Below are 15,518 nucleotides of genomic sequence, written 5' to 3'. Positions count from 1 at the left end.
TTGCTTTTGGAACTTTCTGGAATTTTCTTTCTGAATACTTTGAATCCATGGTTGGCTGAATCTGAGGATGCAGAACCCATGGATATAGAGGGCTGACTATAACAGCATAGTCTCTGATGATCTCCCCATAAAATATATACTATTTTACAAATGAAAAAGATGGTGACTCTGCAGTGTAAAAAGCTGGCAGACACAAACTTGACAGGTGATCAAGGTTAATATCACCAGTGGTGGATCAGGTCACCACCAGGTGCCTTCTGACCAATGCAATGAGAAGAGCACAGCATTCTTTCTGTACCATTCTTGTCAAGGCTTCTTGTCTTGAGTTGGAAGATGAGGAAACATCACATGGACATATGTTGAGGGAAAGCATACACTAGGAAAGGCTTTATTTTTTAAAACTGTCAAGGTCATGAAAGACCAGAAAAGCCTGGGTAACTTAAGGTTGAAGAAAACTTAAGAGACACAAAAAGAAATGTAATTATGATCCTGGATTGGATCCTGAGCCAGAAAGAGAAAGGAGACATTGCCAGGAAAGCTGATGAAATCTGAATGGGTTCTATGGATTACAAGGTGATGCTGTGTAAGTGTTAGTTTCTTGATTTGGATAACTGCATTTTTTTTTTTTTTTTTGCGGTACGTGGGCTTCTCACTGTTGTGGCCTCTCCCATTGCAGAGCACAGGCTCCGGACGCGCAGGCTCAGTGGCCATGGCTCATGGGCCTACCCGCTCCGCGGCATGTGGGATCCTCCCGGACCGGGGTATGAACCGGTGTCCCCTGCATCGGCAGGCGGACTCTCAACCACTACGCCACCAGGGAAGCCCATGGATAACTGCATTTTTGAGAGGAGAGTGGCGGGGGGGCGGTAAGGGAGAAGCAAGTTGCAGAACAATATGTAAAATTGAGTGTTTATAATGCATAAAGCTATTTTTATATGTACATATAAATAGGACGGTGTCCTTATTTGGGAGAAAACAAAGAATTTAAAGGTGATAAATCTTCAACTTCCTCTAAAACGGTTCAGAAAAAGAATAAAGATCATGGCTGAGAGAAAGAGAAAGCAAATGTGGTAAAATGTTAACAACTGGGGAATTTGGGTGACGTTAATTGGGAGTTCTCTGTACTGATCTTGTAACTCTTCTGTAAATACATATTAATTTCTAAATAAATTACATATATATGAAAGATGAATTTTTGAATGCCAAATTTTAGATTACATGCAATGCTCCAAACCTAAAGGAGCGCAGTTGCTATATAAGCAATTTTTTTAAAGTATAAAATATATTTTATGTTGTGAAGGCATTATCACAACAAACATAAACAAAAACATCAAACGGCAAGTCCCCCTTGAACAACACAGATCATCCCTTATCAGTCTAACCAACACTGTAATGTTTAGGTTTATCCTTCCTAGATCTTTTTCAATGCAGTTAGAACTATTTATACATACATGTAGAAACAGTTTTATAAATAAACACAATTGATATACTTGTTCTGCAAGTTACTTTTGCCCCACTTAAAATGTCTTAAAGATTGTGCCACATCAGTACATTTGCTCTATAATCTTTAAAAAAATTTTTTTGCTGTATATGGGTATATCAGAATTTATGTTAATTCTGTTACTATTGGACATTTAGGCTGTTCCTTTTTTCATTTTTTGAACAAATACTAACAATTCTGAATATAAATCCTTGTCATCCTTCAATGTGCATATGTGAGAATATTTCTGCCAGGTAAATAGGGAGAAAGTGCATTTTAAAAATGCTGTTAAATTAGCTTCTAAAATAAGTGCACCAAGTTGTATTCTCAAAAATACTATATTAACACCTCTTTAAAAATATCCCCAACAACAATGAGCAACGCCAATCTCCTCACCTCCCTAAAAAACCCCCCACAGAACAAAACAAAAAAGTCTTTTGCAGAACGTGCAGAACACGATCTTATTTTTTACTTCTCCATTATAAGTGTAGTTAAGCATCTTTTCATATACATGTTAACTGTTTGTATTTTTTCTTCACTAAAATGCCTAATCAGTCTTTTTATTGGTTTGTAGGAGTTCTTTATATATTATAGATGCTAATTTATTATACTTATGGCAAGCATTTCCTCTGGTCTCTCCTGTAATTTGGCTTATAGTTCATTTGTCATATAGAAGTTTCATATAAAAATGTAGTCAAATTTACAATATTTGCCTTAGAGGCTATATCAGTTTCCTAAGGCTGCTGTAACAAAGTACCATAAACCAGGTGGTGTAAAACAACAGAAATTTATTCTCTCTCAGTTCTGGAGGCTAAAAGTCTGAAATCAAGATATTGGCAGGGCCATGGTCTCTCTGAAGGTTCTAAGGGAATATCCTTCCATTCCTCTTCCTAGTTTCTGGTGGTTGCTGGCAGTCCTAGGCATTCCTCAGTTTGCAGCTTCATCACTGTAATCTTTGCCTCTGTCATCACATGGCATCCTCCTTCTGTGTCTGTCTGTATCCAAATTTCCCTCTTATAAGAAACCAGTCATTGAATTAGGGCCCACCTTTATAGAGTATAACCTTATTTAACTTGATTACATCTGCAAAGACCTTACTTCCAAATAAGATTCCATTCACAGGTACCAGGGGTTAAGGACTTCAACATATATTTTTTATTTTATTTTTTTTGGGGGGGGCACAATTCAACTTCTAACAGAGGCTTTGTTAAAGACTTTTTACATTTATGTTCATGAGACATATTTGTCTATAATTTTCTGTTCTTGTAATGTCTTTGCCAATTCTGGCATCGGGATTCTTCTATCTTTCTAAAGTAGGCTAGAATTGTTCCCTCCTCTGTTCTCAAAAAGAATATTAAATGTTTGATAGAACTCACCACTGAAGGAAAAATTTCCACCACTGTGGAAAAGTTTTGAATTAAAAATTCACTTTCTTTGACAATATAGAACTATGATTTCCCCTCATTTGAAGTTACTGCTCCGAAATATCCAGTATTGCTATTAAGAAGTTAGCTAGCTATTTAATTCTAGTACTCTTGTAGACAATTTTTTTTCTCTCCATGAAGTTTATCTCTGGAAATTTTAAGGGTTTTACAATTATAGAAAGACAATGTAAGTGTGGATCTATTTTCATTCACCCTATTTAACACTCAGTGGGGCTCATAATCTGTGGACTCTCATCCTTTGGGACTTCTTCCTTCTCTTTCTTCTGTTCCCTTGCTCAACTATAAGACTGATATTGGAACTTCTACATCTAGCCTTCATTTCTCCTAAGTTTTCTTACATGTGTTCGTTCTTCCTCTGTCTTTTTGCTCTGTAATCTAGAAGAATTGCATGGCTCTTTCTTTTAGATGAAAACTTTGTTCTTTGCTATTCAGCCTATTGCTGGAGTTTCTCGTTTTCTGGATCTCTAATGGATTTTTTTTCTAGTAGTCTTTTGGTGCTCCCAGGATCCTACAACCTCATTTACCTTTTGAATAGTGATATTTCTTTAAAAATCTTTTACTCTTTTCTATTAATTTTGTTTTCTCTGATGTTAATTCTTTTTTAGTGCCTATATGAGTTCCTATATCTCTTGTAATAAATTATCATAAACTTGGTGGCTTAACAGAACAGAAATGTATTCTCTTATAGTTCTTACAGGAGGCTAGAAGTCTGATATCAGTATCACCAGAATGAAATGAAGTTTTGGCAGAGCCATGTTCTCTTCATAGGCTCTAGGGGAGGATCCATTCCTTGCCTCTTTTCACTTCTGGTGGCTGCCAGCATTCCTTAGTTTATAACTACATAGCTCCAATCTCTTGTCTCTGGGGTTACACTGGCTTCCCTTCTGTCTCTGTCAGATTTCCCTTTGCTTCCTACTTATAAGAATGCTTATGATTTAGGGCCCACCTGGACAATCCAGGCTAATCTCCCCATCTCAAAAATTCTTAATTTAATCACATCTGCAAAGACCCTTTTTTCCATATAAAGTAACATTTATAGGTTCCAGGGATTAGGACCTGGTATCTTTGAGGGCCATTTTCACAGTGTTTATTTTCCTAAACTGTTCAATACTAATTATTGTTTTGGAGGGGTGGGGGGGGAATATTCATCTGTCAAATGCCTAACGGGCTTATCTAGGCCTACTGCAGTAATTATTCAAAGCAGGCAGCAGGTGGAGGGGTTTGCAAATATTTATTATTTCGGACTTTCTTCTTGATTTCAGCAAAAATTTAGAGCTTTGTTTCCTTCCTTCCAGTAGTTCTACTTATTGTTCCTACTTGAGAGCAGACATTTCCATTGTCTACAATCTGGTACAATGGGGGAAAGATCATAAGGGTTAAACCACCTTGTTAGATCACTAATAATACCCAAAGAGGGGGCATCACAGTTAACCCAAGGCTCCTTTCTATTTTTAGTATCTGTTGACTCTAAGCTTGGAATATTCACAAGTTGCACCTACCTTTTCTAGTAGTCTTCTCATGACTGAGTTTAGCTTTGTTTCTTCCTTCAATCTCATCTCAACTGCCTTTTGTCTTTCAGGGTTCCTTATCATTTTTGGCCCACAGAGAGAACTCTTTTTTCTTTCCAACATTTTTACAGAATTTTAAAACATCATTTTGGATTGTTTTCCTCCCAAGAGATTTGAGGAACACTTGTGAGGCTAGCGTGTGTTTGCCATTTGCACCCTTGGTTCAAATTCCAATCAATGTTTAAATCACATTTATGCCATTTCCTCATATGATTGCCATCTTATCTTTATTTGTGCTTATCAAGTTGTATGGCTGAATGTTCCTTAAGTGGCTTATTTTAATAAGCAATTAGATCATACAAAGTTCTGAAAACTTAAAATTACCCTCATCTTCTGAAGCCTTTTTATTACATATTATTATATAAAAGGCCATTTTATTTCATTAAATGAGTCAGATGAATAGGCAAAAAGGAAATACATATAGTAATGGGATCAAGAAAACTTACTATGTGATTGAGGAAAGACTCTTGTGACAAGTCAAAGATAGTATTCTAAATAGCTGCTCCTAACATGAAAAAATAATATCCTACTTTTTTCCAAGATTAGTTAATGTCTGAAAAAATAATTTTCAAGTAGTTGTGCTATACCTAAGAACAAAAAGATTAAAGGTTTCTTACAGAGCTAAATGCTTTAAGAAAAATAAACACTGCTGTGTACAATTCTATTTTTAGAATTAAGAAAATAGCACAAATTTAAGACTGGATCATTCTTAGGTTAACTACCACCACATGTGGCAGATGTTTGCTCTTAAACAGATTCCAGCTGAATATATAGGGAGTAATTCAAATTTAACATTTATAATTAAACTTGAACCTCATTCCAGATCTTCTCAAGCAGGCAGTTACAGACTAGCTAAACTTTATTTAGAGGCATAAATGGAGTAGTAATTGATACCCTAAGGATATTAAAGAGTTAATGCAATTTTAGATGAATATTAAAAGCATCAGCACAGTAGTTAGTGCACTTGAGTTCTATTCCTATAATTTCATTTACTGGGGTGTCCTGGATCCCAGTTTCATTACATACAACACGAAACATTTGTATTAGATATCTCTAAGGTATTCCTCTCCAGTCTTCTTCATGCACACATAGATAATGGAAACATGTGAACATCTACTCGAAGAGGAGTTTACTCAAGGCTGGAAGCTGGCTTAGATAATCTTGCTGCCCAGAGAGCTGTAGGATGTCTGGGTGCACCTGTACCCCATCTGTGGCATACACTTACATCTTGGCCCACAGTTTGGGGAGCTGTGACCTTGCTACTCAAATTGTGATCTGCAGACTAGTAGTGTTGGCACTTCCGGGAGCTTGTTAAAAATGCAGAATCTTGCGCTTCACCCAGAACTACTAAATCAGAATCTGTATTTTAAAGATCCCTAGGTAATTCATGTGTACATTAAAGAAGTACTGCTCTAAGAAACTTTCAGCTCTAAAATTCAATGAACCTAAGATTTAATCTGTTTTATAGAAGTGTATTCTACAGTATATTTCATAATCTTATTAAATTCCTTATTATAGCTAGAATAAAATAAAAAACATATTTGTACACAAATTTATTATTAATTTTTAAAAACTGACAAGTGTTTAAATTAGAAAAAGGGAAATATATTTACCTGCTTGTATACCTGTCGTAAGTACATGATCTCCTCCACAGTTCCCAAGGATATCAGCCTAAGCACTTTGACATCTCTGCATTGCCCAATCCTATATGCTCTGTAAAAACATTAAAAACAAAAGGCAACCAAGATCAAGTGAAACAACTTCGGGTTCAGGAGGTAACTTTTGGATATAAAAATGAAATATTGCTAAAATTTTAATTTCAAAAGAAATATCTTATGTTTAGATATGCTATATTATTTAATAATAATGTAAAAACAGAAATTCATATAAAAAGGTCAGTCATTGAGGAGGAAAGTATTATAGAAAAAATATACATATCAACTTCATTTCTGTTATAAACATCACCTTCTACTGTGTAAAAACTTTTCCTAAATTCAGATTTTTCTTTTATGGCAGTCTTAAGCTTATGAATGATTCCATTTATATAAAACTCTCAAAAACGCAAACTAATCCACAGTGACAGGAAGCAGATCAGTGGTTGCTTGGGGGCGGGCCTGGGAGGGGCAAGATGAATGGATTACAAAGTAGCACAAGGAAAATTTGGGGGGTGATGGATATGTTCACTCTCTTGATTGTGGTAATGGTTTCATGGTGTATACCTACAGCAAAACTTATCAGCTGTACACTTCAATATGTGCAGTTTATTGTATGTTAATTATATCTCAACGAAACTGTTAAAAAAAACCTTGGAGGTAAAGCAGTAATCAACTGGCAAGCCTATGGAAGTGCAGATTTACAGCCTTCATCCACAGAGACTTCCAAGCAGTCTGTCTGACTGGATCACTCAGATGATTAGTACCCCAGGTGTTTTGATATGGACTGCAGTGCTAATTAAAACGCTAACCTGACTCACCACACTGATTAACTATAGGTCCAGTCCCTGTAGCTTCTCCCAGGTGGAGGTTTTATTGGATGTTCTGAATGAGGTCATCTGTTTCTAAATACCTGTTATAGTCATGGGGGATCAGGGGCAAAGCCATACTGCTTCATGCTTGAAAATGTTACAATTTGGGGGAAATTTAATTTTGACCTTATGAAGTCACACTGTATTGTTATATTTGGTGCTCCTTCTGCCTCCTTCACCCATTCCTCCTCACAGAGAAGGGCTTTTACTAGAGGACATCTTGGTACTGAAAATCTTGCATTCCCAGAAAAGAATGGGGGCTCCTGTGACACAGCAAAGCCAGGGGTAAGTTACTGCAATTCTCACTTCCATCCTGCAGCCTGGATAGAGAGGGACTCATAATCCCTTTCTCTCCCACAATGGATTTGGGTCTAAAAAAAAAAAATATGTATCTAAGGAAATGTCTTTTGGGTGTAAGGCAATTGTTTGCTGAATGGGATAGATTCTGTCAGAATACATATTCTTGAATCTTTACAGACAAAAACCTTATAACATGTTACACTGGACCTATGCTTCATCATTTTCTAGGTCTATCAAGTATGGATATGTAAATGGTCTTTTATCATGCAAAGACAAGTGTCGAGAAACTGTTATACAGTGTGGAGGTCAGTATTTTCATTTCTCTTCTTTGCTCCTCCTGTCAGAGTAAATGGAAGGAGAGGAAGAGGAATTCTGTTCATTTAGTTTTACTGTCAACTAACTTTCACTGAAAGCCAAAGCACAGTGAACTGTGTTTCGAGGGAACACTGGGATAAATAAGTCTTGATGGCCTAGATGAAAAAGAACAAAATTAAAACAAATGTTGTTAAGACAAAAAGAAATGGATATTTTTCTGTGGTTTTCATTTGACTATTTTCCTGGGCAGTTGTCACTGGCAAGAGGCTGGTTAAAAGTGCAGGCTCTGCAAGTCAGACTGTGTGGATTCAAATTTATTCTATCTTAAATTGATACCAACTTAATTTCAATTGCATTAAAATAATTTCCTTTACAGCTCTGCTTTCACCTTTTATCTTATTGATGTTATAAATTATATCTTTATATGTCATGTATTCATTAGCAGATTTATAATTAGTTTTATGCATTTGTCTTTTAAATCCTGTAGAAAACAAGGAGAAGAATTATAAGCCAAAATTATAATAATACTGGTTTTGATATTTGTTTATGTACTTACCTGTACTGGAGAACTTTATATTTTCCTATGACTTAGAGATACCATTAGAGTCCTTTCATTTGAAATTGAAACTCTCTCCTTAACATTTCTCCTTAGTATAGATCAACAGAACAGAATAGAGAGCCCAGAAATAAACCCAAGCACCTATGGTCAACTAATCTATGACAGAGAAGGCAAGAATATACAATGGAGAAAACAGTCTCTTCAATAAGTGGTTCTGGGAAAACTGGACAGCCACATGTAAAACAATGAGAATAGAACATTTACTCACCAACTACAAAAATAAACTCCAAATGGATTAAAGACCTAAATGTAATAATTGAAACTATAAAACTCCTAGAAGAGAACATAGAACAATCTTTGACGTAAATCTTAGCAACAGTTTTTGGATCAGTCTCCTAAGGCAAAAGAAACAACAGCAAAAATAAATAAATGGGACCTAATCAAACTTACAAGCTTTTGCACAGCAAAGGAAACCACTGACAAAACAAGACAACAACCTAAAGAATGGGAGAAAATATTTGCAAATGATATGACCATCAAGGGGTTAATATCCAAAAAATATAAATAGCTCATACAACTCAATATCAAAAAAAAATGTCAAAAAACCCAAACAATCCAATCAAAAAATGGGGCAGAAAAGCTGAAAAGATATTTTCCTAAGAAGACATATACACAGCTAACAGGCATAGGAAAAGATGCTCAACATTGCTAATTTTTAGAGAAATGCAAATCAAAACGACAATGAGCTATCACCTCATACCTCTTAGAATAGCTATCATCACAAAGACCACAAATAACAAATGTTGGCAAGGATGTGGGGAAAAGGGAACACTTGTACACTGTTGGTGGGAATGTAAATTGGTACAGCCACTATGGAAAACAGTATGGAGGTTCCTCAAAAAACTAAAAATAGAACTATGCTATAATCCAGCAATTCCACTTCTGTGTATATATCTGGAAAAAATGAAAACACTAATTTGAAAGATACATGCACCCCAATATCCAGAGAAGTATTAATTACAATAGCCAAGATATGTAAGCAATCCAGTGTCCATCAACATACAAATGGATAAAGAAGATGTGGTACATATATAGAATGGATTATTATTCAGCCATAAAAAAAGAATGAAATTCTGCCAACTGCAGCATCATGGATGGACTTAGAGAATATTATGCTTACTGAATTAAGGCAGACAGATAAAGAAAAATACTATATGATATCACTTATATGTGAAACCTAAAAAATAAAACAAGCGAATGTATATAGAAAAACAGAATTACAGATATAGAAAACAAATTCATGCTTACCAGTGGGGAGAGGGAAGCAGATGGGGATGAGATACAGGTATGGGATTAAGAGATGAAACTACTGTATATAAAATAGATTAGCAACAAGGAGATATTATATAGCACAGGGAATTATAGCCATTATCTTGTAATAACTTTCAATGGAGTATAATCTGTAAAAATACTGAATTGCTATGCTGTACACTCAAAACTAATATATTACTGTAAATCAACTATACTTCACTTAAAAAATACTATGATATGTCAGTTATATCTCAATAATAAAAAATGCAGAAATACAACTTTAAAAGTACACTAGAAGGAATTAACAGTTGATCATATGATACAGAGCAATGGATCAGTGAGCTGGTAGACACAGCAGTGGAAATCACTGAAGGAATAGATAAAAGAAAAACGAATAAAAAGAAAGGAGGACAGTTTGAGACTTCTGGGACTACATCAAGCATACTAGCATTCACATTACAGGGGTCCCAGAAGAAGAGTGAGAAAGGGGCAGAGACCATATTTGAAGACATAATAGCTGAAAACTTCCCTAACCTGGAAAAGGAAAGACGTCCAGGTCCAGGAAGCACAAAATAGGATCAACCTAAACAGGAGCACACCAAGAAACATTGCAATTAAAACTGCAAAAATTAAAGATAAAGAGAGAATATTAAAAAGCAGCAAAAGGAAAAGCAACAAGTTACATACAAAGGCACTTCCATAATGCTATCAGCTGACTTTTCAGGAGAAACTCTGCAGGGCCAGAAGTGAGTGGCATGATATACTTAAAGTGATGAAAGGGAAAAACCTACAACCAAGAATACTCTATTTGGCAAGGCTTTCATATAGATTTGATGGAGAGATCAAAAGTTTTACAGACAAGCAAAAGCTAAGAGTTCTGCACCACCAAACCAGCTTCCAAGAAATGTTACAGGGACTTTTCTATGTGAAAAAGAAAAGGCTACATCTAGATATATGAAAATTACGAAAGGAAAAAAATCTCATTGGTAAAGGCAAATATACAGTAACGGTAGTAAACCAACCATGTATAAAGCTAGTAGGAAGGTTTAAAGACAAAAGTAGTAAAATCGTGTATATCCATTATAAGTAGTTGAGGGCTACATAAATCAAAAAGATGTAAAATATGATGTCAAAAACAGCAAACACGGCGGGGGAGGAGAGTAAACATGTAGGGTTCTTAAGTGTATGTGAACTTGAAAGATCAGCAATTTATGTTATCCTTTTGAGGAACTTTTGGTAGCCACAAACCAAAAATCTAAACACATATGAAAAAGAGAAAGGAATGCCAACATAGCACTAAAGATAGCCATCAAATCACAAGGAAGAGAAGAAAGACACAAAAATAATTACAAAAACAACCACCAAACAATTAACAAAATGGAAAGGAGAACATACCTATCACTAATTACTTTAAAAATATATGGACTAAATATATATATATATATATATACATATATATACACACACTAGATGCTACAATCAAAAGACACAGTGTGGCTGATTGGATACAAAAACAAGACCCATCTATATGCTGCCTACAAGAGACTCACTCTTGAGCTAAAGATACACAGACTGAAAGTGAGGCAATGGGAAAAGGTATTCCTTAAAAATGGAAAGGAAAAGAAAACTGGGGTGGCAATACTTATATCAGAAAAAACAGACTGTAAAACAAAGACTGTAGTAAGAGACAAAGAAAGACATTACATAATGATCAAGGGATCAATTCAAGAAGAAGGTATAACACTTGTAAATGGATGTGCACCCAGCATAGGAGGACCTAAATACATAAAGCAAATTATTAACAGACATAAAGGGATAGACTGACAGTAATACAATAATAGTAGGGAACTTTAACACCCAACTGACATTACTGGACAGATCATCCAGACAGAAAATCAATCAGGAAACACTGGCCTTAAACAACGTATTTTATCAGATGGACTTAACAGATAAATATAGAATATTCCATCCAAAAGCAGAAGAATGCACATTTTTTTCAAGTTCACATGGAACACTGTCCAGGATAGACAATATGCTACGCAACAAACAAGTCTTAGTAAATTTAAGATTGGAATCATATCAATCATCTTTTCTGATACAACAATATGAGACTAAAAGTCAACTATTTAAAAAAAAAACCTGCAAAAACACAAACACATGAGTTTAAACAATATGCTACTAAACAACCAATGGATCACTGAAGAAATCAGAGAAGAAATAAAAATATACCTGGAGACAAATGAAAATGGAAACACAATGATCCAAAATCTGTGGGACTGAGCAAGAGCAGTTTCAAGGCTTATAGCATTACAAGCCTACCTCAGGAAACAAGAAAAAACCCAAATCAACATCTTAAACTTACACCTAAAGGAACTAGAAAAAGAAAAAACAAAACTGAAAGTTATGAAGGAAAGAAATAAAGATCAGAACAGAAATAAATGAGAGACTTAAAAAAAAAGAAAAGGGCTTCCCTGGTGGCACAGTGGTTGAGAGTCTGCCTGCCGATAGGGGACCCAGGTTCGTGCCCCAGTCCGGGAAGATCCCACATGCTGCGGAGCGGCTGGGCGCGTGAGCCATGGCCGCTGAGCCTGTGCGTCTGGAGCCTGCGCTCCGCAACGGGAGAGGCCACAACAGTAAGAGGCCCGCAAGCCGCAAAAAAAAAAAAAAAAAAAAAAAAAAGAAAAGATCAATGAAACTAAGAGCTGGTTCTTCAAAACGATAACAAAGGTTGATAAACCTTTAGCCAGATTCTTCAAGAAAAGAGAGAAGACTTAAATCAATCAAATCAGAAATGAAACAGTTACAACTGATACCATAGAAATACAAAGGATCATAAAAGATTACTACAATTTTATGTCAATAAAGTAAACAACTTAGAAGAAATGAACAAATTCCTAGAAATGAATAATCTCCCAAGACTGAACCAGGAACAAATAGAAATTTTAAACAGACTAATTACCAGTAATAAAATTGGATCAGTAATCACAAAACTACCAACAAAAAACAGTGTAGGACCAGACAGCTTCAGAGTTGAATTCAACAAACATTTAGAGAAGAATTAACAATATCCTTCTCAAACTATTCCAAAAAAATTGCAAAAGCACACTTTCAAGTTCATTCTATGAGGCCAGCATTGCCCTGATACCAAAACCATACAAAGATACCATAAAAAAAGAAAGTTACAGGCTAATATCACTGATGAACATAGATGCAAAAATCCTCAACAAAACGTAGCAAACTGAATTCAACAGTACATTAAAAGGATCATACACACCAATCACAAGCAATGAAATTGAAACTGTGATAAAAAATATTCCAACAAAAAAAAGTCTAGGAACAGAGAGCTTCACAGGCGAATTCTATCAAATATTTCGAGAAGAGCTAACACCTATCCTTCTCAAACTCTTCCAAAATATAGCAGAGGGAGGAACAGTCCCAAACTCATTCTACAAGGCCACCATCACCCTGATACCAAAACCAGACAAAGATGTCACAAGGAAGGAAAACTACAGGCCAATATCACTGATGAACATAGATGCAAAAATCCTCAACAAAATACTAGCAAACAGAATCCAGCAGCACATTAAAAGGATCATACACCATGATCAAGTGGGGTTTATCCCAGGAATGCAAGGATTGATCAATGTATAAAAATCAATCAATGTGATACAACATATTAACACACTGAAGGATAAAGACCATATGATCATCCCAATAGATGCAGAAAAAGCTTTTGACAAAATTCAACACCAATTTATGATAAAAACTCTCCAGAAAGTAGGCATAGAGGGAACTTACCTCAACATAATAAAGACCATACATGACAAACCCACAGCCAACATCATTCTCAATGGTGAAAAACCGAAACCATTTCCACCAAGATCAGGAACAAGACAAGGCTGCCCACTCTCACCGCTATTAGTCAACATAGTTTTGGAAGTTTTAGCCACGGCAATCAGAGAAGAAAAAGAAATAAAAGGAATCCAAATCGGAAAAGAAGGAGTAAAGCTGTCACTGTTTGCAGATGACATGATACTATACATAGAGAATCCTAAAGATGCTACCAGAAAACTACTAGAGCTAATCAATGAATTTGGTAAAGTAGCAGGATAAAAAATTAATGCACAGAAATCTCTTGTATTCCTATACACTAATGACGAAAAATCTGAAAGAGAAATTAAGGAAACACTCCCATTTACCACTGCAACAAAAAGAATAAAATATCTAGGAATTAACCTACCTAAGGAGACAAAAGACCTGTACAGAAAACTATAAGACACTGATGAAAGAAATTAAAGATGATATAAACAGATGGAGAGATATACCATGTTTTTGGATTGGAAGAATCAACATTGTGAAAATGACTATACTCCCCAAAGCAATCTACAGATTCAATGCAATCCCTATCAAACTACCAATGGCATTTTTCACAGAACTAGAACAAAAATTTTCACAATTTGTATGGAAACACAAAAGACCCCAAACAGCCAAAGCAATCTTGAGAAAGAAAAATGGAGCTGGAGGAAACAGGCTCCCTGACTTCAGACTATACTACAAAGCTAAAGTAATCAAGACAGTATGATACTGGCACAAAAACAGAAATATAGATCAATGAAACAGGATAGAAAGCCCAGAGACAAACCCATGCACATATGGTAACCTTATCTTTGATAAAGGAGGCAAGAATATACAATGGAGAAAAGGCAGCCTCTTCAGTAAGTGGTGTGGGAAAACTGGACAGCTACATGTAAAAGAATGAAATTACAACACTCCGTAACACCATACAGAAAAGTAAACTCAAAATGGATTAAAGACCTAAATGTAAGGCCAGACACTATAAACCTCTTAGAGGAAAACATAGGCAGAACACTCTATGACATAAATCACAACAAGATTCTTTTTTACCCACCTCCTAGAGAAGTGGAAATAAAAAGAAACGTAAACAAATGGGACCTAATGAAACTGAAAAGCTTTTGCACAGCAAAAGAAACCATAAACAAGATGAAAAGACAACCCTCAGAAAGGGGGAAAACATTTGCAAATGAAGCAGCTGACAATGGATTAATCTCCAAAATATACAAGCAGCTCACGCAGCTCCAATATCAAAAAACAAGAACCCAATCCAAAAATGGGCAGAAGACCTAAATAGACATTTCTTCAAAGACATACAGATTGCCAACAAACATATGAAAGGATGCTCAACATCACTAATCATTAGAGAAATGCAAATCAAAACTACAATGAGGTATCACCTCACACCGGTCAGAATGGCCATCATGAAAAAATCTACAACAATAAATGCTGGAGAGTGTGTGGAGAAAAAGGAACCCTCTTGCACTACTGGTGGGAATGTAAACTGATACAGCCACTGTGGAGAACAGTATGGAGATTCCTTAAGAAACTAAAAGTAGAACTACCACACGACCCAGCAATCCCACTACGGGGCATATACCCTGAGAAAACCATAATTCAAAAAACACATGTACCCCAATGTTCATTGCAGCACTATTTACAATTGCCAGGACATGGAAGCAACCTAAGTGTCCACTGACAGATGAATGGATAAAGAAGATGTGGCCCATATATACAACGGAATATTACTCAGCCATAAAATGAAACAAAAATGAGTTATTTGTAGTGAGGTGGATGGATCTAGAGTCTGTTATACAGAGTGAAGTAAGTCAGAAAGAGAAAAACAAATAGTGTATGCCAACACATATATACATGGAATCTGAAAAACAAAAAAATGATTCTGAAGAACCTAGGGGCAAACATGAAAAAAGACACAGACGTAGAGAATGGAATTGTGAACACGGGGAGGGGGAAGGGTAAGCTGGGAAGAAGTGAAAGAGTGGCACTGACATATATACACTACCAAATGTAAAACACAGCTAGTGGGAAGCAGCTGCATAGCACAGGGAGATCAGCTCAGTGCTTTGTGACCACCTAGAGGGTTAGGATAAGGAGGGTGGGAGGGAGATGCAACAGGGAGGGGATATGGGGATATATGTATATG

At 35.8% G+C, this 15,518-nt stretch overlaps 1 protein-coding gene across 4 annotated transcripts in view; it reads right to left on the bottom strand.

Annotated features, from left to right (window-relative positions):
* ERCC6L2 (ERCC excision repair 6 like 2) overlaps positions 1-15,518 on the bottom strand; it is a 140,322-nt gene that overhangs the window by 45,927 nt on the left and 78,877 nt on the right. For all 4 annotated transcript variants that reach the window (XM_030832886.3, XM_030832887.2, XM_030832883.2 and 1 more), the window contains exon 13: positions 6,107-6,206. In XM_030832886.3, the coding sequence (XP_030688746.2) occupies positions 6,107-6,206 (100 nt within the window). The remainder of the gene's footprint in view (positions 1-6,106; positions 6,207-15,518) is intronic.

This window comes from Globicephala melas, chromosome 6, assembly GCF_963455315.2.
Source record: "Globicephala melas chromosome 6, mGloMel1.2, whole genome shotgun sequence".
Classification (NCBI taxonomy): domain Eukaryota; kingdom Metazoa; phylum Chordata; class Mammalia; order Artiodactyla; family Delphinidae; genus Globicephala; species Globicephala melas.
The sequence above is the reverse complement of the archived record's forward strand: the minus strand, read 5'-3'. Positions and strand labels throughout refer to the sequence as shown.